Here is a 27,694-nt window from a genome sequence, read left to right on the forward strand (position 1 = left end):
CCGCCGGGGCCGCTGATGCAGTCGGGGTGGGGTCCCCGGCTGCATCCAAGGATCGCCCCCGGATCGCCCCCACGGAACGGGCCCCCCGATATGGGGAGCACAGGCGCGGCGGTGGCGGTGCGTTCATACGAGATCCCGCCACCTCCGAGTTCCGCCCGAGAAGGCAGCCGCGGGGGTTTTAGTGTGTGCGAGTCCCACACTACGTCGGAGTCCCACCCCAGGACTACACCAGCCAAAATATTTTCCCACAATCCTCAGGATAAGTAAACGACTCGAAGCCGGACACTGTTGCTGGTATCGATGGGGGTATACCGAACGCACCTGTAATAGCAACAGAGCAATGTTTAACTTCGACTAACCAGTTGGGCATCAAGGACAACGGATAAGGACGCGTGGTCATACATCAAACTGGGAGGGTCATGCAAGAGATTCGACCGGGGAGAGAGAAAGGCAGATAAAAAACAGAGTCGCTCATTGGGGCCCGAGGGGAGGGGGGGGCTTGTCCCAGGCGGATACGCTTCGGGGGCCTGGTAGTGCCATTTGAATAGTATATACGCGTAGGGGCCCGAATGCGATACCGGATAACAAAACGTATACTGATAAACCGAGTCTCGGAAGGATGAAGAGCATCGCTTTGCGAGATATCGGCTCAACGAGTTTTGTAGAATAGTAATTCGGAAAGCAATCCATAAGGATGTGGCGCCGAACGTAAAGCATGGAACTGCTGAAACAAGGCCTCGCTCTAACGAGAACGTGCCGTTAAAACTGTGATTCGGGACCACATCAGGCGATGAATCATGAGGCGTTTGGCAGGCTCTGCAACGATCCGTAGTACGTCTGAGAGAGACGGCATCAACACTAGTGTAGGGTACGTTTTTATAAGACCCAGAATGCGGTGATAGCCCCTGATGAAACTGATATTCACTCTTTACGAGAAATTTCGGCGAAGTCCGGCGGGTTATCATTCGTCGTCGCGTTCCTTGTTACTTTTGAGGGTGGGCGTGGGGGAGGGGGGAACATTCGGAACACGTGATCTACTCTTATACTTGTCTTTACTATCTTAAATTTATTACCCGACTATATAGTGAGACTAAATTCACATTCCCTGCATGAAATTTCTGAATCGAAATTCATGTATATCCTTGAAGATGATAAATAATGCGAATCCGATCAGTCCTTAAATCTTGAGAATGGGAGGTGGTAGTTTCGAAAAGGGTACCAGTGGTTCCTGAATTATTCGGGACATAGACAGGTAAAAACTCGGTCTGTGGATGAAGCAAAGAGTAAGCTGGTATTTCCTTCAGGAGACGAAGAATCGGTTGCCCCGATGACCATACTCCTGTAGATTAAACATTAAGTAGGGATGAGACGATTCGAGTGACTCTCCGCCCCCCGCACGAATACTTCACTTCCTACATATGGCCCGGGCCTTAAAAAGTTGGAGCGATTGGAAAGTCGGGGGAAATATTCTCTTCGGGTAATGCCCACGGTAGTCTCAATTGCGAGACTATGCGATAGCCACCGGCGCCGAAGTCAAGGCTGGGCCTTGGAAGGGAGTATTGAAATTCCCCTCTCCCAAGTGACCACGTTCTAAACTAAACTAAACTAAACTAAACTAGGTCCCAATTCGGGCAGGCTGGACGAATGTTCGTAGGGAAAATCATTACGTCAAGCTTGGTAGGAATGTTACGGTTTTTCAGGCAGAAGCATATGCAATTATTAGGTGCACTCAAATGCTGATGGATAGGAATACCAGAAACAATAATACAAATATATTCACCAATAGCCAAGTGGTACTGTTAAGTATACCAAGGGATGATGCAAACATGGGTAACGGTAAAAAGATGTAAGGATAACCTTAACAATTTGGCACGATTGGGAAACAAGGTAACGGTATATTGGATCCCGGGACATACGGGGATACGGGAAATGAGTTGGCGGATAAACTGGTCAATCGAGGATCTGAGGGACCTCCGTTAGAGGGGGAGAGAAGATTGGTTCCATTGGCAGAAGCAGAATACGGGCAAGGTAGGAAAAAGTGGTGTATGGAAAAGCGAAAAAGGACATAGAATGAAGCCATAGGATGTCGGGTTGGTGAGTTTACGTTGGGTGCAGACCCAATTTACAAAAAATGGAAGGAACTAATCGGGTGAACTGAAGGTCGATAAACCAAGAGTTCACTTAAGGATGGGATAGGATACCCTAGGATTCGCTCCATTTTGTACAAGTATTTTGAAACATGAATTCGGCCTCGTATGAGGAGGTAAGATGGGATATGAATTGGAAGTGACATGGGAATTTGGCATGTGATTGCTGGGAATCCAAGTCACGTAGTCTATTCGTGAAGTGCTAGAGTGCAGAAGGAGATAGATGGGAAACCCTGTCGAATTCAGACACAAAAAAATACCTCTCAATCCCCCCCAAACCCCGGAAGGATTAGCCATCGGAAGGCGGTCCTTCATGGGAGATAGGGGTCGAGCCACAAGATCCATGGAGAATGCGGAATGGGAGGGCCCTGAGAATCGGCAATAAAACTTGATGAAGATGAGGGTGTTTATATTGCATGATACATCTGCCAAAATTCCTGCAGAGTTTTCAGAGTAAGCAAGAGGATGGAGTTATCGGACACTGTCCCTGGCATAGGGAGCGGGGACACTGACCGCACCCATAATAGCGAGAGGGCAGTGTCTGATCTTGACAAGATAATTGGACACTATGGACAATGGATAAGGGCGCGAGGTCACACACCAGACTGGATGGATCGGAACAAGGGTGCATCCAGGGATGGAGTTAAGTAAACAGACACCAGGATCGCTCGCAAGTGATGAAGAGCATCACTTTGCGAGATATCGGCCCAACGAGGCCTGTGACCATCGTATTCCGGAAGGCAGTCCATTTAGACGAGGCACCGAATGTAAAAGTAAGGCATTACTAAAACAGACCTCGCCTTAACGGGTACGTGCCGGTAAAAACCATGATCCTGGAACACAATTGGCGACGGGTCATGGGGGCGCTTGGCAGACGCTGCACCGAACCGTGGTGCGTTGGAGAGAGAGGGCATCAACTTTAGGGAAGGGTACGATAACAGACCCAGAACGGGGTGATAGTCCCTGATGTAGCTGATATTTACTCCTCGGAGAAATTTCGGTAAAGTCCGGTGGGCTATCATTTTGCGTCGCGTTCCTTGAGAGCACTAGGGAGAGGGGCAAACGCGATCTACTCTAAATCGTTTTCACTGTCTGTAAAATCACAACCCAACTTTAATTAAATTAAATTCAAATTCCCTATGAGGATTTCCAATAGGAATTCTCGTATATCCCAGGAGACTATACGTAGTGTGAACCCGATCACGGCTCTCCTAGAGATCGGCTAGCATGGCACACCCATCTATCTATTTTGTTACGTGCCGTGTTGCGGTCGTTTCTCTACTTATAATTTCGGGCCCTGGCTCTTTTAAGGTGCTAAAGCACGCCCTGTCTAAACTTATCGGTGAAGTACGCGGTTTGGATTTGGAACGGGAGGAATAGGAAATCACTCTCGTTTATAATAATAATAAAGATATATTCTAACAATCAAAATATTGGGAGTACAAATTAGTTCGGTCCGTTTTTTTGTGGTGAAAAATGTATTTATTTCGAGAACAAAATGAATTAACAGATTAATCAAAGTATTGTCCATCGCTGTTTACTACCCACCTCTCAGGCAATTTTCGAATTCCATCTCGAAAAAATATCTCGTCTTTTGAGGCGATCCAAGTTACAAGCCAATTTTCGATTTCTGCGAAAGAAGTGAATCTGTGACCTGCCAAATCGTGCTGCATCCGTCGGAACAACCAGTAATCAGAAGGAGCAATGTCCGGCGAGTACGGCGGGTGCGGTAAAATATCCCACTTGAGCGTTTCCAAATAATTTTTCACAACTTTTGCGACATGAGGCCGAGCGTTATCATGCAGAAGAATGACTTTGTCATGTCTCTGATCGTATTCCGATCGTTTTTGTCGTAATGCACGGCTCAAACGAATCAATCGCAGCCTATACCGATGGCCCGTAATGGAATCGCCAGGTTGTAGCAGCTCATAGTATACAACACCCTTTTGATCCCACCAGATACACAGCAGAACCTTCGAACCATGAATATTCGGTTTTGGTGTTGATGTTGAGGTCGATGGCAATGATTGACCTGGCATAGCGTAGTATTTTTTCTTCTTGGGGTTATCGTAGAATATCCATTTCTCATCCCCAATCACAATCCGATGTAAAAAAACCCTTTCTTTGTTGCCTTTGAATCAGCTGCTCGCAAGTGAAAAATCGCCTTTCCATGTCTCTCTGTTTCAGTTCATACGGCACCCAATTGCCTTGCTTGTGAATCATTCCCATGGATTTCAATCGTACGGAAACTGCTTGTTGGGTAACTCCCAATGATTCTGCAAGCTCCTCTTGAGTTTGACTCGGATCTTCATCGAGTAATGCCTCCAATTGTTTGTCTTCGAATTTTTTTGGCTGTCCAGAGCGAGGCTTGTCTTCAACGCTAAAATCACCATTCTTAAAGCGTCGAAACCATTCCCTACATGATTTATCAGTTGGAGCATTGTCACCATAGACTTCAACAAGCATTCGATGTGCTTCAGCTGCACTTTTCTTCCAATTAAAGCAGAAAACTAAATCTCTCAGAAACAATTGAAATCAGTTGTCACTTTGAAGTTGTCATCTTTTGAAAACGGACCGAACTAATTTGTGCTCCCAATAGAAATAAAAGATACAAATAAGTCTTAACATACCAATGGTGATGAAGATGAATGATACGCTCGTGTCGCTTTCAGTCGGTTCGATCGAGATTTCGAGTCCTTGAAAGGGCGGAAGACTCGCTGGCGCTCGGAGCCGTGATACAGGGTTTAAGCACTGCGGGATACGTTGTCGCCGTCTCGGACGTTGCACTTCGCGGTCCGGTGTCTTATAAAATTCGTCTGTAGGCGTCGCTTTAGTAATTACTTACCTTTCTGCACCGATAAATCCATGGGAATTTGAAAATTCCTGACAGAAGTAACACTCAAACTTTGTTCGCTGTGATTCTCTTCATCGGAATCAACAGAATCCGTGGACGATCTGTCCGGCCTGTTTCATCGCTTCACTTTACATTCCAATTTTTTGATTCTTTTCCATAATTTATACTCTTCCCTATCATCCTTCAATGTCTTCTTCTTATGTTTAGCCATAATTAACACCAATAACTTTTGAAATACCCAACAATTTTTCAAAAACTACACACTAAAAATGTTATGAGTAGACGAAGCAGGGAGCGGTGCCTTTTGCGGAAGACGCGCGAGCGCGCCATTTTTGAAATTCAAAACACTAAAATCGTGGTTGGTTGTAGGTACACAGAATGGTATTACATGTGTAATCTCGAGGGCGAGTCTCGAAGTATAATCACTTGCTTTATGACATTGTTACTATACTTACGTGTAGATAACTTTGTTCGAATGCACATTTTCATGGACTTACTTGTTAACACAAAACTTCAGGTCGTTGGTCAATTTTATTACTGAAGGAATAGTCAGGTAGAGAATCGACAAGAAAAGGCGCAACAATCATCGCCTTTACTTACTGTTCCTTCGGTAATTAAATTACCCAGTTACCTGAAAGCCCCGTCCACCGTTTAGGTAGGTTTATAAAAGTACTTGATTTTTCTATAATTACATAAAATTCTTGTCGGATCGGGAGATGCCTCGACGCCAACTGAATACAATGGAAGTAAGTAGTAATATTTATAATAATGTATAATATTTTCGTAAATAAAGTATATACAGGGTGATTCTCTCGCTGCACAAAATAAAAGGCCGTGCCGCTCTAAACAACCCCACTATTAAAACCGTGTCGACGCATGTAAATCTATCAACGGGCCCTCACTGTCGATGGTGGAGAGGGTGACACAGTTGTCACCGCTCCGGCGATATCGCTCCTGTACCATCGGCAGTGAGGGCCCGTTGACCGATTTACACGCGCCACACGATTTTCTATGATGCGGGTCAAAATGCTCGGGTTTGGCTTGACATTGCACGAAGTCATTAGCTATGCGTCGAGCCATTAAAATCGACCCTTTCATATGTGTTCTGCAACGCGTGTTGCACAAGTGTGGACCTGCCTTTAGGCCCTATTTTATATACTCGCTACACGTCAGACATACCTACCACAGCAAATACTTCAATATTCACATTTGCGGATAATACCGCAATTCTCTAAACGAATGAAAATATCAAGATAGCAACAAAAAACCTGAAAACACAGATCCTGGCACGAGAAACATGGCTGAAAACCAAAAAAATTAAAGTTGACGCATCAAAATGCAACCACATCGCATTTACCCTCAGAAAAAATGTCCAGAAAATTTATATATAAATCACACACCCGTTCCGCAAATGGAAAATGTTAAATACTTAGGTTTACACCTGGACAGTAGGCTAACCTGGAAACATTTATATTGTACAAAAAATACAACACAAAAAAGGTAATGAAAAGTTTATATTAGCTACTCAATAAGAAGTCCAAACTCCACAAGCAAAATAAACTTCTAATATATAAAACAATTATCAAACCGATCTGGATGTATGGCGTCCAGTTATGGAGTATGGCTGCCAAACCAAATATCGCGAAAATGAAACGTGTTCGATCAATTTATCTAAGACAAATTTTAAATACTCTATGGTACGTTAGAAATGATAACATCCGCAAGGATATAAAAGTATCTCAAGTTCAAGAAGAAATAACCCGTCTCACAAAAAAACAAAGAACGAATAGATTCTCACACCAACCTAACAACTTCTATATGTTTCGAACCAATTTCGAGAAGACTAAAACGGTAACACGTCATAGATCTCCTTAAGTAAAAGATAGGATCTATTCAAAAATATAGTAAATATTGTGAATTAAGCGCTTTTCCCGCAATGGTTTGAGCCACATGTTAACTTTAATAACTATTACGTGTATTTGCTAATCTTTGTAACACTCCTCGTATACAAGAATGATACACTATCTATTTTTATGGACAGCCCAAAATTGCATATGACATTTAACCATATTTATTGGATAATTTCGGTGATTTATTCGGTCATTCGGTGATCACCTAGAATTTTTTGGATTTTGTAAACTAGTGTAATTAAAGTTCGCTATTTATCAACCATAACATCATTATTACAAACATTATGCGTTAATTTCGTACTCATATGCGGAATAAAATATTTATTTTAAATAAAACCATTAATTTTTTAAGGATTTTTATTTGATTTTATGAAAATAAACATTAAAAAATATTCCTTTTGCATGATGACTGCTAAAAAACTAAACTTCGAGTAATTCGAACTAAAACTATATAGATATGAAAGTCAAATTTTGAATTAAATAATATTAAATTAATAAGGGCGGCGATAATGTTTTTGCACCCGGGCGGCAAACCACCCAGGAACGGCCCTGTATAGCCCGGTCCAGTTACTAGAATCACCCTGTATAACTATTATTTCATAAATAAATCTGTCAGCCAATGCGAAATCATTTCTCGCTGTTTGTAGCGTAATGTGACGCGTGGCAGCTGGCCCATGTTCGGAATTGTTGCCAAATTGACATTCTTAGATCTAATCCAAGAGCTTCGGTATTGTTGGATCTATTGTTAGTCTGCTCGAGCCATGTGACGATTAAGGGACTAAATTATATTTAATGCAGAAAGATACCTCGCTACGATTCTTACCCGTTAATTTCAGCTTTGCCCGAATATGTATCACACTCTCGGTTTCAGAATCCGAACCGACCCAATATGTAGTACCGCTGCGATCCGAATCACTTTGCAGATCGTCAGACGTTTCCTCTAAAATCGTCTCTAAGAAGTCGACCTGCTGCACTAGCACCGTATCTGCAAAGCAGTAATAACATTATTAGCATCATTTACGACAGTACTGATGAAATCATATCTTAACCCACGTGCCAACCGCCATGACGGTTCGAATAGCAAAAAATACGCAGAAATTATATACTGTTTTAATATTCCAGTTAGAACGATGCAGAATCTTTATATGCTTGTATTTCTATATTGGGTTTTGACATTAGGAGCGCCACCGTAGTTCTGAACTCTGTAATCGGGTCAGAAATGCCATACGAGCGTCGTATACCACTATAAATACATAGACGATTTTTAAAAAGAAATACCGTAATATTTCCGTCATTAAGCAGTGTTTGAATTTATAAATTCGACGTCCAACAGTATAAATTTCATAGGAGAAAAATTAATCGCTGCAGGCCACATAATTTGTTGTGGAATGTCTACTGAAAACGAGGATCAATATGAATTAACGGCTTTTTACCTACAAATATTTTATTTAACTAAAGAGCATTCTCATCAAGTGGCAATAATTATTGAAACAAATAATAAAATTAAATTTACAAAATGCAGCTGTAAGGCTAACCTTAATGAAAAGTGCAAACATTTTTGTTTTAAACAACAAATGATAAAACTGACAATTAACTTGTCATATAATAACTTGACATATAAAAAATTAACATAAATTGTAAATACAAATACTTATGATTATGTGTGAAAACATACGTACATTTAGCTGGAAAAACATCATAGGTATTTTTTTACACACAAAAAGCAGATATGCATATAGAATGCTACTTTCTTTCAATTTTTAATATTTCCTTCCACATTTTTAAACAACTACTTCTCTCATTATTTCCGAAATCATGTGTTAACAATTATTATTGCATTAGGTTCAGGAAAATAATGAAAACATGCAGTAGTGTTGGATGTAGTTCCGAAAAGGATTCATCTTTCGATTTTGATAAAACATGGTAAAATTGTTTTAAATACTCTCAAATAAACATATGTAAAAGGTTTTTTAGAGCATTAGAAAATTAATATACATACATTTATAAATATATAGAACACTATAATATAATGGAATACTATAAATTTCATCAAAATCGAAAGGTTTTCGGAACCGCAGCCACAGTGTCGATACAAGCTTTGCTATTACGTCCATACACACATCTTGCTTGTGGTTTCTATTGGTGGAAATCAAACTTTTGATATATGTTTAAATTCTTTAAATTAAATATTTAGCGTATCTAGCGTATTAAAACAAAACATTGTGCTTCGAATGATCAAGAACAGTACTGACTCCGTATGTTACATGTGATAGTTGACCCGATTTGACTGCTTCTTTTTTTCGCCACCAGATTAGGTGACGTAAATGAGTAAATCCTAATAGTGTCGTCTTCTGCTAATTCCTAAGTTATTTAAATGCTTTTTTGTAATATGAAGTATTATATAAAGAGCGAGTCGATTTTTATGTTCACGCAAAACTTCAGAACTACTGAACCGATCTTCCTCAAATTTTAACACGATATCCTTGAATACTCTAGGACGAACACGGGCTACATAGCATATCTCAAAAACGCGTTATTAAACTGTAATTTACATGTAAATTTTTTCATGTTTCAAGCTGTATGCAGATCACGTGACCCGCGTGTACGAGTGCTACTTCGCACACGCATGCGCATACTCGGCCCACGCGATACCTTACGTCAGCGCTAGGCAACGTAGGGGCACCTAACGCGCCTGTTTCCCCTTCCAACCTTTCTTTCGCACCGTGTTTCTTCGTAGAAACAAAGAAGCCCAGATTCTTGTCCCTGTCACTCCATGGTAATGGTGGACGGTGGTGGGGTCAAGTTTTAGCTCCCGGGAGCTAACTGTACCCACTGCTGCCTTAAGGTCGGTTTACACTATACGGCACCAGTGATGCCAGAATCGTGGGATAACCGCGCGAGCGCTTAGCCTCTCCATGCGTATTCTACTACACAAGCATATCTACCCTGCTGTGAACTCTACCCCACTACGTCCTAGCTGGCGACTCCCAACACAAGCGTTTCCTACCTCTGTCCGTGTGCGCTCTGCTTCGGCAAACTTCGGCTGTTCTCGGCAAAAATCCTACGTCACATATTTACGACGCGACGGCCGAGCGGACCGAATGGCCGCCCAAACCAAGCCAAAATCCCAAGCAACATACCTATACGCCGAGAAACGCATGAATTCTCTCACGCGCTCATGATGAAGACACCGTCCGAAACCCCGTTCGTATCCCGATGCGAAGTTTTTATTTTTAATTATTGTATAATTTCATTTTGTAATATGTCAGTAAAATAAAAGCTTTGAAGATATTAATTTAAGAAGCATTTTTAAAAAGTGGGAGGTGTATTTATTCCTTTTTAATATTTAAATTTTGTATTACACAAATACATATTCTCTTATATATACACAAATTATTCTTACAACTAGATTTTACCTTTATTCTACCTATTGCAGTACATACATATGAAAACATTGAAAGAAAAATCCATTACATTAATATGTTACACGTTATAAAAATATCTCGAATCGTTTACAATGTGTTACTTTTACATTTTATTTTTCATTATTGTGTAATTTTACTGTTTAATCTGTTAGTAAAATGAAAGCTTGGAAGATATTAATTTGAGAAGCATTTTCAAAATTATATTTTTTTGTTTAGCTGGTCCATGCATATGCGATGTCGAACGATTCGTTGCTTTTCTACATCTGAAAACAAATAAGCACATAGTTGAAATCTGAATGGGAATAATAGAAGATAAAATATTAAGGTTGCTATAAACTTATCTTCCTTTTGAGTTATCCTAATGTATTCTTCCTCCTATTTTATTCCTTTCTTTAGATTTGATGTCGGTGAGCATGGAAAATATGCATGGAACAACCACACATCGTCTTTTCTTTTTGTCCTCTAAATACTGACACATGTAATCAGTCCTCAATATGGACTTTCTTTATTCGCGGTATACGTACGGTAACGCTTCTTTCTAAATCTCGGAAATTTCTAACCACCCCTTTTGACATAATGGGACAATAATGTATTCGGCGCGCGTATAAATGCATTTTCAAAATTAGATTTTTTATTAATGATACATTTCAAGTTGCCGAGTACCGGTGCACTTGATCCACGCACATGTGGACATGTGTGTGCTAGAATAAGTTCAGAAACGATAAGACATGCACGTGATGCAGCGATACGAAGATTGCAACTTTGCATTGACGCAAACGGTCACGACTTCGAACATCTCCTGTAATGTAGGAAAGTTTACTTTACTACCACATTTGACCTTGTATGACTTTCAATGGTAGCTCGCTGAAGTTGTCTCAACGCCGGCTATCACATCGCAATAAAAACAAACATAGTATTCCATTAAAAAAAATAAAGATGACCTTGAAATCTCCTCTATGCCTTCACCCACGCAGAAAATGTGTGTGTCACAATATGCCCCCCTCTATACCGTGTAACTTTTGTATATAACATTTTTTTATATTATTACAAATAACGGCAATATTCAAAGTGGACATAGTTATTGTCCCACCCTGTATATACAGGGTATCTCATCCGATTTTGATATCTTGATTTTCTCGCTATTGTTACTCGTAGCAAAAAATGTTCCAGCGGAGGCTTGAATGGTATTGAGTTGAGCATATTCAATGTTATTAGTTTTTTCGTGAGTAGACGCATAAAGGTCAACTTTGTGTTTTTAAATAAAATGAGGTACTTTTTAATACATCAATCGATATAGTGAGGACAAAAGTATTCGTACACCCTTAAAAACGGAACAACTTTTTTCAAATTTGTCCGAGTGACGCGTTCTTTTGTGAAGTTAAGAACATTAGTTTACTAAATGATGTGTAAAAAAAATTTGAAAAAGTTGCAAATGGTCCGAATCTCGAAAAAAAATAGTTGTTTTCTACAACTTTTTTATTTGAGACTGTAATGAAAATTTAATAAATATATTTCGACAATTTTTGTTAGTTATATACATGTTGAAAATTATTAAAACGATTAAAAATGTTGAAAATCACAGTTTTTCGCGATTTTCCACCTACAACTGTAGTAAATGTAACAATTCTTACATCTTTTGATGACTGTGGCTCGTTTCTGTATCAATCGATTTCAATGAAAGTTTCAGTACGTATATAACTAACATAAATCTTCGACATGTATTTATTACATTTTTATTATAGCCACAGATTAACTTTTTACTATTTTCTTCGCGATTCCGAACAATTACAACTTTTTCAATTTTTGTTACACATCATTTAGTAAACTAATGTCCCTAACTTCATAAAAGGGGTATATCGGGGTATAAATTGCTTTTGCGTATTTGTTCGTAGTCTTTTTGACTGTTGCCAGTGACTATAGACATAATTAGACTACGGATGCCATTGTTGTCGAGGGGACATGGATTTTGGATGCCTGAGGAACCCAGAGCGAAGTTAGGTGTCTCTATCACCACAGATGATATTCTCGTCTGTGCTGTCGCATACGTCATACATCCATATATGTATATCCTACATGTATGCTGCAGTGTGACTGTGTTTCATACTCTTATAGTAAAATAGAGCAAATGGCCCTCGTTCTCGAGGCACAAATTCATGACACCTTGACAACAATGACTTCTGTAGTCTTATTATATCTGTAGTCACTGCTGTTACTATACATGTCCCGAGTGCGATCGAATCTGTCATGATCATGCACTACTGCTTTTGTTTTCAAATTAATTAATTTTCTTAAAAGATAATTCTAATTAGGGATAGTACTTTTACCCGGGTACCCGAAATACCCGAGTAAACAAAAATTACTCGAGTACGCGGGTACCTGTGAGATACCCAGGTAAACAAAAATTACCCGGCAACCCGGGTATCCATGACATATCAAAATTTACGAGATAGTCGAGAATCTTGATTCGGGAGTCGATCATTTTTCAGCCATTTTCGATCGGTATCGGCAATGAACGGAATAAACTGAAGAAATATAGTGTTATTAAGACACTCATTTTTTATATTCACAGCTTTTTGTCCAATCATTATCATTGGAGATAAAAATTATAAATCAAAAATTTCTGTCCGTCTGAAGTAAATAATTTTTGAAACATAAATTGAGATAACTTGAGCAAATATTAACGGATCGTTATGACACTTAAAACATAACTTCCGAAAATTGTAGCGAAGCCGTGAAGTGCATGCACAAAACCCTTATTTAAAAAAATGTAATAATATTTAATTACAAAGTAATACCGGGTAGAAACCATGTTTTTCAACATTCGCCGATAAAGATTATCGAGGCAATTTTGAGGAATATTAATTTTTTCTTAATATACCTACATATACTACACGGCATCTGTGAAAAGAAAAGTGTGCAGGAAGAAAAGGCAGACAAAACGCAATTGAAAAAGGAAAGATAGAAAAAAATAAAAGAAAAATGTCATAAAAGAACAGAAACAACACATGATGTAGATACCTTACAAACATTTACGCGTATAAATATTGTAATAAAAACGCTAATAAATATTTGGAAAATAATATTGCAATATTCTTTTGTAATCAGTAATCATATAATAATGAGTAAGTCATGTTTTTACAATGTAACGTTGGTGCTAATTGTAAGTAACGCAGTATATGCGGCTGTGATCGACTCCCGAATCGAAATTCTCGACTGTCTCATATATTCGGATATCTTATGAATACCCGGGTAATTTTTGTCTACCCGGGTATCTTATAAAGTCACAGCTCTAATTCTAATTAACATGAATGAGTCACGCTAATATCTCGGGAGAAGACTAGACGGGGGACGTTATATGTACTATATAAACATACTACATACAGTAGACATTCGTTTGCTGCGCTACCGTTATTTGCACGGAAGCCATGCCCCCTGCTCACACGTATTTCTCACACACGTGCGCGTACCCTACTCTATCGCCCAGCACGTCCAGGCTGGAACACATACGGTGTCGTATTTAAGACGCATATCTCATCACAGAAAGCGAAATGTATATAATACTGTTTTAATAATGTTTTTATTGGTGCAATGAATATTGATGGAATGAATATTGGTGGCCACTTGATTGCTTCTTGTCTCACGGATCACACGTAATGGGTAAAAGATGCTAACCAAGCTAGACATTTGCCACTAAAATATGTCACGAATTATTACCTTTTTCACATAATATCTTAATACTTTATTACGCAGAATGTTTGGAAAAATCGATTTATGTAATAAAAGTATTTTATTCCATAATATTTCAATATCATTAATAAAAATAACATAATTAACTTTGAAAACTTAGAAGATGCTCCGACTACGAAAATCTTGTTACTGCTAAGTAATAGCTCTCTTCATACTGAACAACTTCTGTGAATAAATTTTCTAATATCTCTAAAAATAACGGAGATAATTAATGTAACCGTAAACTGCGCATATCCAGCCCACCCTATATATAGCTGCGTCGCACGACTGATCGGCCGAGTGGTGGGGAAAGCGCTCGGGTAACTGGTCACCGATTCCTGCACGGTTCCTGGAATTCTGGCCCTCCACAGCCCCACTAGTGCGGTTAACGAATGTCTACTGTATAATGACAATAGAATGTATGACAACCATGAATACCGATGATCACGAATATCGAGTTTTACAACATATTTACAACATCTTTTCCCGAGTTCTGTTAGTATATTATTAATATTATAAAGCCGTAAAGTTTGTTTATTTGTATGAAGTAATCTAAGGAACTATTGTACCGATTTGAATGATTATTTGACCATCCTACAGCTAATACCTTCCCGATGGACATATGCTGTTACATATTAAAAAATTTGGATAATAAACAACAAAAAATTGAATAATACGTAATACGTGACGTTACGTATAAAAACAATATCATTAGGAATTAAATTAGTAGGAATAATTTAATTAAAATAAAATTGATATACAAATTCATATTTTACTTTCAAAACATTAAGGAAATATTGAGATTTGTTTATTACGCTACGACGTTAATGGCTAGACTCTAGACAATTAAGAAATGCTCTAAACCCTGTGTAATTCCACGAGAGCGAAACCGTGTGGTGATTCTAGTCTGTAATATTAACACAATGTAACCTTGACCGAAGCGCTAATCGCCATGATGATCCAAGTAACAAAATGTGCGTAGAAATGATCATTTTCTCTAATATTCTAGCTATCAATCCTGCAGGATTCTTATTTTCCCCGTACTTCTATCTTCTTATCTTTGAATTTCTCTTGCACTTTTGTCTTTTTCTTCATAATAAAGCAGACACGAGAGCTATTACGACTACATAGTGATGGGACACCAAGCCGGATTCAAGTCAATCAACTCAGATGACGTCACGGAACCTCAGCTCGCGGCGACGATATCTAATCCCTATTGGGTTTTGACATTAGCAGCGCCACCACAGTACCAAAGCTCTGTAATCGGATCAGAATTTCATACGAGTGTTATAAGTATATGTGGAAAGCAGTGTAAACAAACGATTTTTTAAAAGAAATAGATTGCAGAATGTTTCTGACATTAAATAGTTTATTTGAATTTACAAATTCTACATCCAATAGCCGTAATGTCATAGGGGAGAAGAATTAATTAACGCAGGCCACTTAATTTGTTGTGGCATATCCAGTCACAATGATATTAACTACCAATTAACAGCTTTTTGTCTTCAAACATCAAACTTGATGGAAGAGCATCCACATGAGATAACGATAATTATCGGAAAAACAAATAGAATAAAATTTGAAAAATGTAGCTGTAAGGCTGGTTTAAGTAAAAAGTACAAATATATTGTTGCAACTTTAATCTTTTGCACCAGGTAAATACAGCTTCATGCAATACAATTTTGAAAATTTTTTAAATTGTTGATTTTACAACCGTCTTTGTCTTGACGTCTTTTGTCGTCGGCGGTTCAAACATAACGACAAAAGAGAATATGAAACAAAGAACACGTGACGCTTGCGTTTCAGTGACTCCCGAAATGTTAACAAATGTTAGAACAACTCTGATGTTTCGAGTAGATAAATGTTTACAAGTCCGTGGTGGACATTTTGAACATTTAATTTAAAGACCATTTTATTTCTTCACGAATAAGCAAAGGACTCAAGCGCGTATATATCAATAACGCAATTTCTGAGCGCTTCAAGTAAGTACCTACAAGTCGAAACTTCAAACCGTTATATCTCATCATAGAAATATCTGACAACAAAATGTTTCAGACAAAATTTACTTGTTTTTTCCTGTAGAATCTAAATATGTAACGTTTTATAGGGGGTTTCATTTAAAATTATAAAGGTGCCCCCGCCCCCCCCCCTTAAAGGGGAAGGGGGTCCACTTCATATTTATCTAGTTAGAAAGGCCCTTCAGATTCATGCAATTTAAGACCAAGAACTTTAAAATCGATGGCATAGTTTTCGAGATATTGAGCTGTTATATCGCTGAAGACTACAACATACCTAAATTTCAACAAAATCCGACATGGTGTTCGAAAAAGTGTCTGATTTCGCGTGTAATGACCCTAAAACAATAATTGCTCCAATTCAATATTAACTACAGGTATAATTTTCTTTTTTTATTGTATTATAGAAATGATATATCTAAATTAAATGTCCTGTCATGCACTGACATGAAGTGCATATGGAGTGCTCCAAGAAGTACTTCATTAGAATATTATAAGCCATGTCCTCTAAAAGAGCATGCATGCTTACAAATTAATAGTTACAAAACAGTACACAAAATTTCAAAAGATGTGAAAAAATTGATACAGGAAAAATTATATTCAACGAATTCTGCTTCATCAGTGCATATGTATGGGAATCAGTAATTTAATTTTACATCAATTTAATTTAGTTTATTTAAACTTCTATAATATCCAGACAAAAGTACCTAAAATCCCGATTAATGATCATCAATTTTCATACGTATATTTTCTATTATTAGAGCTGGACGCCATGCTCCCATGGAGATAGATGTAAAATTATCTCCTCCTGAATATTTCTCCAAAATCCAATTTCTTTTTAAGCAACAATCTTGCTCACTGTTTTTAAAAACATTGTCACGTATACCCTACAAACCTCTCAGAGGATGCTGTGAATGCATGATCCAAAAATATCAAGGTGATGCTATTAATATATGCACATAAAGTAAAGATTCCTTTACAGTGTGGAAGAAGGAACGACAATTTAGAGTTACGGGCAGTAGATGTTATCAATTATATACATACAGAAATAATCCCAAACCTGATTGGGAAAGAAAATCTGTAAATTACTTTTATCCAAAAGATCTTTCGAATATATACTTAAAGCATGGTTTAAAATATGATCCTATTACCAGAAAACTGTATGCACAGATTCATTCTGTTTATATTTTTGAATAGGGTTTAATAATATCAATTCTAAATCCTTGGCTTGGATACTCTCCAGATGGAATCATATTTGAAGGATACATACCTTCAAAATTAATTGAAATAAAATGCCCTTATGAAGGAATAGCAAAAAATATAGAATAGGTAGCCAAATATTTAGTGTATTTGAAAGTAGATAAGCAAAACAATTTACTTCTAAAAAAAAGCATTTTTATTATGCGCAAATACAATTTGGGATAACCATTTTACATATAAAAAGACCTGTTTGGTTTTATATGCACCGTATGACAATTCTATGAAAATTATAGTTATTAATTATGATGAAAAGTTTACACAAGAGTTATTTATACTTCTGAAACAGATTTTTTTTAATAATATGATCCATTTTATGTACTCAAATGTACATATTTAAACACTTGTATAGTATTTCTAGCAATTCAGTTAATTTTTTTAAGTCAATTTTACAATTAATGAAGAACACTACTTTGTTTTATTAAAATGTGTATCTTTATATATCTATTATAACATTATTTTAATTAATTGAATTTGTATTCTTTCAAAATTGGCGCGCTCAAATTTCTTATATCACATATAATTGTGAATATTTCGTCACCCATTTTAACTAAGCCTAAGAGCATTCGGCAACTTAAAGCTTTAAATGTTTTGAGCCTCTGATTAGAACGCTTAATATGTACCCGAGCTTTGGCAGTCTCAGCACCAATAAGTGCTTCTTCCTTAGAAAATTGTGATTTTTCTTTCAACAAAAGAAGACGAATTAATTTGATATCATGATCTTTACATAGTTTGCCAACTGTAAATCCCCTATCGACCATAATAGCATCATTTTTGTCTAAGTAATTTATAATGTTGTTCTGTCAAAAATTGTATTATCGGAAGTTCTTCCATCATACATATTGCTCAACAAAAGATATGAGGCCACCAGGAGTCACTCCTGTCATAAACTTGATAGTTTATGTGTGTTTGTACTGTGAGTAAGTAGCTATTTGACAACATAAATTCTTAGGTTTCTATATAAATATTCCTATACAGTCTAATACTATTCTCACATCCTTAAAATTATTAAAACAAATAGGAACATTTCTGGAAATTTCGTCCATTGTTGCAAAATGAATTGCTTCCTTTAAACAATTCTACAAAATATCAATAGTATTTAAAATACTTCTTCTACAATTGGAAGATGAATGCTTTTTAAATAAAACTTTAAGGACTGAATATGAAATATTATGTTTTAATTTCATTAATGACATTATAATATTATTGCGAATACTTGTAGTGGTAGGAAGCATCGGGCAAGCGCGCGCGCGCACGTGTGTGTATGTGTGTGTGTGTGTGGTGAGCCTGGATGCGTGCAAGAAAGGAAATAAAAGACGGTGCGAGGGCTGCCGAAATGCGTCGCATCGTCGACGAAACGCAGTGTGACGACAACGGTCGACCTACAGGGTGTTTGACAGCTAGTGGGAAAAAATTTAAGGGGTGATTGTTTCAGGCAAAATAAGACGAAAATCAAGAATAACAAAATTGCGACAAATGTTTCGTTTGATAGTTATGAGCTTTTAAAGATTGACCCAAATAATAGCAATCCGCACGCACGGAGTGTCAGTGGACCATAGTTCGTAAGGGGCGTACAGTCACTTTAAAGACTCAACGACGTGCAGGAAAAGTCGGTAAAACAGCTGTTTACTACCTCGTGGAAGATGTCGATAACTTGTGCTCGCGGTATTTGAGTCGAATCCACTTGTATGGCATTAATTCTGATTACTCGATAAAATTCGCAAGAAATGTAAATATCTTCTTACGAATATTATCGAGTAGAGAGGGTTAATGCCCCCTCTAGTTGTCACGTATGACAATTGTCCTGTCCAAAGTATCCACGAAATTAATCCGCACATGTGCACGTGCACCACAGAAGTCCGCGAAAAGTGTCCACACACACTGTGCGATTGTCCTGTCCGCGAAAAATGACCACACACACTGCGCGATTGTTCCGTCCGCGAAAAATGTCCACACTCACTGCGCAATTGTCCCGACCACGAAAACTGTTCACACACTGCGCGATTAATTAGACCCGCGAGCGGTTCCTCCGTTGGGTTTAACACTCTACACGTTCAACAAAACTAACACTCAAAATAATTATTTTTTTAACTATTTAACACTAATTTTGAACCTACACTAAGTAATTTATAACAATTATTTATACTAATTTTTAACACGCTATAATTAATAAAACCTACAATATTTAATAAATCATGCAATAATTAATAAAACCTACAATATTTAATAAATCATGCAATAATTAATAAAACCTACAATAATTCATTTACACTACTTATAACGACGACGTACGCGACACTACTAAATAATCACTACGTAATCGCTAAATAAACTAAAACTGAATTTTCCGAACATGAACTCTATTTACTCGTAGAATGCAAAGGGCACCGTTCGGAAAGGACAACTGATATTGTTGAACTGATCCTTCCTCGTTAGGATCGATGTGACGTATTAGGTCGATCCCCACTCTTTCATGGTCAATACTTTTTGGGAAGGAAAAACTGCATCGGAAAGTGCCTTGGAGGTCGTGTTTCTTTTCGTATATTCTTAGAGCAACATCTGTATTTTTTTCTCATACACCATTCGGGGCCACTTGGCCATGATGCCGAGGGTGTGCGAGTTTGGATATTATAAAACTGTCTCTTGTCTTCTGCAGTGCGACCACCCGCGGGTTGCCTGCAACGTGTTGCTGCTATCGACGAAGACCTTGCCCATTGTGTTTTTGGCTGTCTCTCTTGACATTAACTTGTAAAAAGAACTTTCAACGCCGAATCCAAACTCCATGTTAGAAATGGTTTATATTACACAGAATGTATATGTTTAACAATTTCCTTTATTTTATTTTATGTAGTTTCTTCATGGATCGTAGTGCAGGTGTGGCAGATTTCATCTTAGTTTCATTCTAACATCAGTATATGTTTTGTATTATCCATGTTAATTGCATATTATTTTTTTGTGGATTCAAGAACCTCAAACACTTGGAGTAAGATCGAAGTGGTAACAAAATATGCAATGCACATAAAACATACAGTAAGTCAATATTCAATATTTCAGGAAGAAAGGTATCCTATCGAGCGAAGCTTCGAACGATAAGCAATTAACGCATGCACTCGTTTAAAAACATCGTTCGGCACCCCGCGACGGAGGACAAGGTCGTCTACACGTATGAATGACACCAGCCGCTTACGGTAGACCGACGAAGACGGCTTGCTACTTGAAACGGAGGGTGCCGCTGTTTATTCCTGAAATATTGAATATTGACTTACTGTATGTTTTATGTGCATTGCACATTTTATTACCACTTCGATCTTACTCCAAGTGTTTGAGGTCCTTGTATCCGCAAAAAAGTAATGTGCAATTAACATAGATCATACAAAACGTAAAATCATATTAGAATGAAACTAAGATGAAATTTGCCGCACCTGCACTACGATGCATGACGAAACTACATAAAATAAAATAAAGAAAATTGTTAAACACATACATTCTGTGTAATATGAACCATTTCTATCATGGAGTTTGCATTCGGAGTTGAAAGTTTTTTTTACAAGTTAATGTCAAGAGGGACGGCCGAAAACACAATAGGCAAGGTCTTCGTCGATGGCAGCAACATGTTGCAGGCAATCTGCGGGTGGTCGCCTTGCAGAAGACAAGAGACAGTTTTATAATGTCCAGCCTCGCACACCCTCGGCATCGTGGCCAAGTGGCCCCGTATGGTGTATGAGAAAAAATATAGATGTTGCTCTAAGAATATACGAAAAGAAACGCGACCTCCAAGACACTTTCCCATGCAGCATTTCCTTCCCAAAAAACATTGCTCACGAAAGAGTGGGGATCGACCTATTACGCCACATCGATCCTAACGAGGGAGGATCAGTTAAACAATATCAGTTGTCCTTTCCGAACAACTGATTCTTTGCAATTCTTTTCAATTCTAACTGAAACTTTTGCATTCTACGAGCAAATAGAGTTCATGTTCGGAAAACTAAGTTTTAGTTTATTTAGCAATTACGTAGTGATTATTTAGTAGTGTCGCGTCCGTCGTTGTTATAAATAGTGCAAATTAATCATTGTAGGTTTTATTAATTATTGTATGTTTTATTAAATATTCTAGGTTTTATTAATTATTGCAGGTTTCATTAAATATTGTAGGTTTTATTAATTATTCCAGGTTTTATTAAATATTGTAGGTTTTATTAATTATTGCAAGTTTCATTAAATATTGTACGTTTCATTAAATATTGTAGGTTTTATTAATTATTGCGTGTTAAAAATTAGTATAAATAGTTGTAAATTAATTATTGTGAGTGTTAGTTTTGTGTAACACGTAGAGTGTAAACCCGACGGAGGAACCGCTTGCGGGTCTAATTAATCGCGCAGTGTGTTAACATTTTTCGCGGTCGGGACAATCGCGCAGTGTGTGTGAACATTTTTCGCGGACAGGACAATCGCACATTGTGTGTGGACACTTTTCGCGGACTTCTGTGGTGTACGTGCACATGTGCGGATTAATTTCGTGGATACTTTGGACAGGACAATTGTCATACGTGACAATTAGAGGGGGCATTAACCCTCTCTACTCGATAATATTCGTAAGAAGATATTTACATTTCTTGCGAATTTTATCGAGTAATTAGAATTAACGCCATACATGTGGATTCGACTCAAATACCGCGGGCACAAGTTATCGACATCTTCTACGGGGTGTGTAGACAGTTGTTCTACCTACTTTTCCTGCACGTCGTTGAGTCTTTAAAGTGACTGTACGCCCCTTACGAACTATGGCCCACTGACACTCCATGCGTGCGGATTGCCATTATTTGGGTCAATTTTTAAACGCTTATAACTATCAAACGAAACATTTGTCGCAATTTCGTTATTCTTGATTTTCGTCTTATTATGCCTCAAAGAATCACCCCTTAAATTTTTTCCCACTAGTAGTCGAACACCCTGTATATACATATACATATTAATGCATTTGCACATGAATTACAATTAAACATGGTAAAGCACAGAACAGTAACATTATAAACTAATATATTGTAAAATACATATCATAATATGTCTCAATGCAGTGCATTAATACATTGATCATTAAGACGTACATAAATAGAATACAGTTATTCTAATATCTAAAATGCAACGATAAGAAACCAAGTATGGCTGTATAAAAAAAAGCAAAAAAGTGAGGAGAAAGAAGTTTTAAAAAATGCAACTGCCGAGAACGGCACCAGCGATCTAGCGACTCGTGGGTAGTGATGAATAATCGAGCCGAGTGACAAGATGCAAAGATAAGAAATATACAAAGATTCAGCAATATGCAAAGATAAGAAATATGCAAAGATTAAGTATGACTCAATAGGCCATAGAAACAAGTGTATATACTGTAAGTAGAAGATAAGTAACCTTAACTGCTTAGGAATATGTATATGGTTGGTATTTTTCTACTGCAGATACACAGTGACGAAATATTTTGTGTTAAACCGCGTACACACTGACTCGCTGAAAAATTCATTTCTGAATACTGAAAATTATAAAAAAATTCCTTTCTCGCGATTTTCACTGTGATGGGCAAGGGATGTTTAAATTTTAAAAAAATATTGTCATACTCTTTGAAATCTTACCTACAAAATGAGCTGTTCGGAAAGATAGTGCAATTACAATTACTCTCACAAAGACCTCTAAAAGTGGCTGGTGTAACCTCGTATCAGATAAATAATCCAACCGCGGAGCACAGCAGAGCAAACTGCTCTTTTGTGTGTCATGATCGTAGAACTTTTGATACAACTAAGATAGAAGGATGAATCAACGATCAAAACTTGCGTGTGACACTTTTTCCGTACTTTTCTCTGATTCTGCAATATCTTAGCATTAACCACGAAACAGATTCATTCTTCTATCTTATTTCTATCAAAAGTTCTGCGATCGTAACACAAAAAACAACAGTTTGCTCCACTCTGCTCCGCGGTTCGCTTATTTATCTGAAATGAGGTTACACCAGCCACTTTTACAGGTCTTTGTGAGAGTAATTGTAATTGCTCTATCTTTCCGAACAGCTCATTTTATAGGTGAGATTTCAAGTAATATTACTATATTTGTTTTTAATATTGTGGAAGTGAGGACTGCATGATGGCTAGGTCCGGGGTTCGTTCTGACCGTGACCAGCTCGCCAGTCACTCCAAACGGCTTTTATGGTCTTATTGTGCATGCCTCCCCTGCGTTCCCGGTCTTAACATATGGACAGGTCGACTGCCGACCAAATGTTTGAAAACCTTTGCTCATTGTCTAAAATAAGTACGTAAATATTCGAAGTACACAGAGTGTCCCAATAAAGCAATTCACTATTTTTCTACCATTTGCAGCCATGCAACAAAATGTGTTTTGAATCGTACTTTAATGGTATCGAGTGCTGTTCTAATGACGATAAAAAATTCAAAACATTATTAACGAATAATTCCGGATAGATTATTTAACTGTGATTAAAATAAAACATCGCATTGCATAATTACATAAATAAATAATTACGTATACAATCAAATGTAAGATGGTTTCAGCCACTTTTCACAAGACATCACCAGCAACAAAATTATTTAGTTTCGAGGAATAATTAGAACGTCACATCAGATCTCGATTCTCTGTTGTTTCAAACATCTAATACTATACCAGCATAGTAAAACAATGCACGAATGGCACCAAGTTTAATACTTAAAAGTAGTTTTCATCATCGAATGCTTGCAAGTTAGAATACTGCAACTATACTAAGAATCTTTGCGAATGATGAGATATAAATAAAATAAAGAATTATTTTTATTTCAACAAAAAGGCAAAACTGTGATCAATTATCCCACTTGTTCCCTTCCTGTTGCGAATCGAACTATACAAGTAATACTGAAAATAGTCTGAATTATGTCATGTTTGGACTTATTTTCATGAGGAAAAAAAAATCTCAATGAATTCATACCCTTTTTTATAAAGTACACTGAAAGGAGTAAAAGTTTAAATTTTTATTCGTGGGTGATTCGTTCTGTGTTACATTGTAACTCGAGCGTCGGTCACCGGCAGCTTTAGGGTGTCAGATAACATCTCGTCTCGCCGAGCCCGGCGTTCCTGCCTTTGACGGTAAATTGCCGCCTCGTGGCTAGCGTCTTTTAGGTTTGCAAATGTCTTTCTTTGAAGTCTTATTCGTGTAAATAACAAATAAAGTAAAAAATGAATAATCCCTGCTGCTTCACCAATAGCACGATATCTGAGTTGTATCTGACTGCGAAATCTAAATATGTATCAGGTCTAGTAATAATTAGTGTCGTTTTTTAGTGTTCGTTTAGAATCCTGCTTGCCGCTAACTTCATCAACATAACCTACAAACGCGTGGTACATACAAAAAGTGTGAAGCGTAATTAACAAGTTTTGCTGCGAAAAGTTTGTGTTCGAACTGTTTTACTTTGCGAAACTAGGGTTAAAGGATGGCAGATGAAGAGCATATTCGGCATTGCATGCTTTACGAGTTCCAGTTGGGAAGAAAAGCAAATGAGGCTGCAAAAAATATCTGTAGTGCTTTTTGTCAAGATACTGTTGGTTTAAGAAATTTCGCGAGGGACATTTTTCGTTGAATGACGAGAGTGGTCGAGGCCGTGTGTCTAATTTTGATCAGGAAGCACTTCAGGCTCTTTTGGTTAGAAATCCTCAAATAACGCAACAAGAGCTTGCGACAGCTTTAAACTGTTCGCAAAAAACTATTTGCAATCAATTGCGGTCACTTGGTAAGGTCCAAAAGTTTGGAAAGTGGGTTCCACATGAATTAACCGAAAACAACCGCAATCAAAGAGTCACAATCTGCAGTTCGCTCCTCTCTCGTTAAAACCGATTGCCGTTTTTAGAGCAAATTGTTACCGGAGATGAAAAATGGGTGCTTTATGTTAATCTGAAGAGACGGCCACAATGGTTGGACAAAAGCGAAGCGCCGCAGCCCACGCCAAAGCCTGACTTGCATGCGAAAAAGGTGATGTTGTGTGTTTGGTGGAATTTTAAAGGAATTCTTCATTATGAACTCTTACCAACCAACCAAACCATTACAAGTGAAGTGTATAGTGCACAATTGGAAAGGTTAGACCGAGCTTTGAGAGAAAAAGAACCCGCGCTGATTAATCGGAAGGACGTAATTCTTCATCACGATAACGCACGACCGCATACTGCAAGAATCACGGCGGAAAAACTACGCCAGTTGGGATGGGAAGTTCTCCCACAACCTACATATTCTCCAGATATTGCCCCATCCGATTATCATTTGTTTCGTTCCTTCCAAAATTTTCTTCTTGGAAAACATTTCAATAATCAAGAGTGCCTCAAAAACGCCTTGACCGAATTTTTTGAATTAAAATCACAAGAATTTTACAATAGAGGGATTAAGATGCTACCTGAGCGTTGGGCACAAGTAGTTGAAAACAACGGCGACTATATCGTTGATTAAATTGTTTTGTTTTGTTTAAATAAATTAGTTTTAAAAATGTATTGGAAAACGACATTAAATATTACTAGACCTGATATATTACAAATGAAACTAGTTGAAAAATGAACGAAATTATAACGTTATTTTTCAAGAGAACGGTCGATTTCGACCCATAGTTCCTTTCAGACTTTTTATCCTCACAATGTATAGAGTATGGAATGAAACAAATTTGACCTTGTAATTCAAGATCAAGGTAATTTTGCGACACCATGTAGCTATGGTGGCTGCGATATGTAATTTCTTGAAAGCTTGTACGAAAGTAACAAAATAACATTTGCATCTTTCTTGTCGACTAATTAATAGGCAGATTAATTCTCACCGTTTGTAACGAGCATTATTATGCAGCACATGCCGATAAACGAGGTACTGTTAATTAAAATTCATCACGTTCTTCTTCTGAACTAGCAGCCTTGAGAAATTAAACGCGGATGAATTTTAACAGCGGGCGCAATCTGATAAAATTGCATGAAAAGCTACGATCACGATAAAGATTTTCGTTCTCGGGTTTGGTCGGCGAAAGTAGTGCAACCGATGCGCAGGAACCGAAGAAACGGAGCCGCATCATTTCTATTCCGCATCTGCTTATATTTTGTGCCTTATAATCAGGGCACTTGAAACGATACTTGTTTCATTTACATTCATAATTGTTGTCCAACGTTCTGCACAATTTTGTCTCAGTAAACAGTTGCGAAAGCATCAGTTTAAAATATATCGTCGTATAAATGAAAACAATAATTGTAGATTATTTATCGACACATCTAGAGGTACGTTCCCAGCGAAGTTGATAATTTATTAGTAAAGACATATGAAACAACAACGATGTACGTAGTTATTTTCACACGTAGAAATGCATTCGGCAAGCATTGGCGTAACTAGGATTTTTGTCTGGGAGGCCAGGTCCCCTGACTTCTCATCAGGCACCTGTACGTATTTTGTACTATTTATACATTGTACGTGGGTTGCAGAAAATAAAGTTACACATTTTACAATAATTATTTGCATATTTATTTAACACCAAAACTAAGAATAGAAAGATATGAACATAATTCTAAAAAATAAAAAAAAATTGAGATTGATTAAAAGCAAGAGTCTATTGTGTGCAGATACCTATAGTTAAAATCTATCATATATAAGCTTCAATTTGCTGGTTTTTTATGCAAAAATATTTTTCGCATTCTCGAGCGCTAGTCCCATTATTGCACCGGCCCTTCAATTGATGTCACAGGATTATTAGTTACAGTAGAATATTAAAATTAAAGAGCTTCATTCTAATACAATTGTACTTAATACTTTCACGTAATGAGGATAGTACTGTTTTTTGTTGTATTTAGTTGCATTGCGTATTGTATTTCGGCCCAAGTATTTATTTTTTATAACAAAAGATTTTAGTAACTGACGAATGTTTTTTGGCATATTTGAATAATATCTTAATGGGAGGCTAGTCCGTATTTTGGGGAAGTCAGGCCCACCCTGGCCCCTACCTAGTTACGCCAATGTCGGCAAGTACTACTTTTAAGGGGTCATGCTTAGTCAGGAGGCCGAAAAAAGAGTGTTTTTTGGGAATTCTTTTCTCAAAAACTATGACCTTTTACAAAAAATCTGTTTGTGTTTCAAAGATTACAGCTTCTAGATTATAAAGTAATTTTTTTATTTAGATATATGTATTAGCAAATAAATGGTGAGCAATCTTCCGGATGTCTCTTCACAAAAAGTGGTCTGCCGTGATCACTTAATTTCGTAACGATTCATCTGAAATTAAAAATTCAGTAAGATTTATATAATGGAAGAACCAATCTTGTCCTTGAACGTGGGGTTTTTCGAAATATTTATTAAGAACAAAATGGCGGACATTTT

The 27,694-nt window shown here is 37.4% G+C and overlaps 3 protein-coding genes across 3 annotated transcripts in view; 2 read left to right on the forward strand and 1 right to left on the reverse strand.

Moving 5' to 3' along the window:
* Positions 1 to 7,978, reverse strand: part of LOC107194549 — a 219,094-nt gene extending 211,116 nt beyond the window's left edge. The window contains exons 1-2 of the mRNA XM_015584227.1: positions 7,969 to 7,978; positions 7,735 to 7,896 (exon numbers count right to left, since the gene is read on the reverse strand). Of these exons, the coding sequence (XP_015439713.1) occupies positions 7,735 to 7,896; positions 7,969 to 7,978 (172 nt within the window). The remainder of the gene's footprint in view (positions 1 to 7,734; positions 7,897 to 7,968) is intronic.
* Positions 7,979 to 15,195: 7,217 nt separating this feature from the next.
* Positions 15,196 to 17,561, forward strand: LOC107194652. The gene is given in 4 exon segments (XM_015584342.1): positions 15,196 to 15,355; positions 17,060 to 17,256; positions 17,407 to 17,446; positions 17,449 to 17,561. Coding segments are annotated over 4 exon segments (510 nt in total).
* A 7,236-nt stretch (positions 17,562 to 24,797) lies between these two features.
* LOC107194746 (histone-lysine N-methyltransferase SETMAR-like) lies at positions 24,798 to 25,801 on the forward strand. The gene is made up of 3 exons (XM_015584462.1): positions 24,798 to 24,905; positions 24,986 to 25,094; positions 25,212 to 25,801. Exons 1-3 carry the CDS (start codon positions 24,798 to 24,800, stop codon positions 25,799 to 25,801), a joined length of 807 nt encoding a protein of 268 aa, XP_015439948.1.
* Positions 25,802 to 27,694: the final 1,893 nt, after the last annotated feature.

The sequence above is a fragment of the Dufourea novaeangliae genome, unplaced genomic scaffold, assembly GCF_001272555.1.
Source record: "Dufourea novaeangliae isolate 0120121106 unplaced genomic scaffold, ASM127255v1 scaffold10, whole genome shotgun sequence".
Taxonomy (NCBI): Eukaryota; Metazoa; Arthropoda; class Insecta; order Hymenoptera; family Halictidae; genus Dufourea; species Dufourea novaeangliae.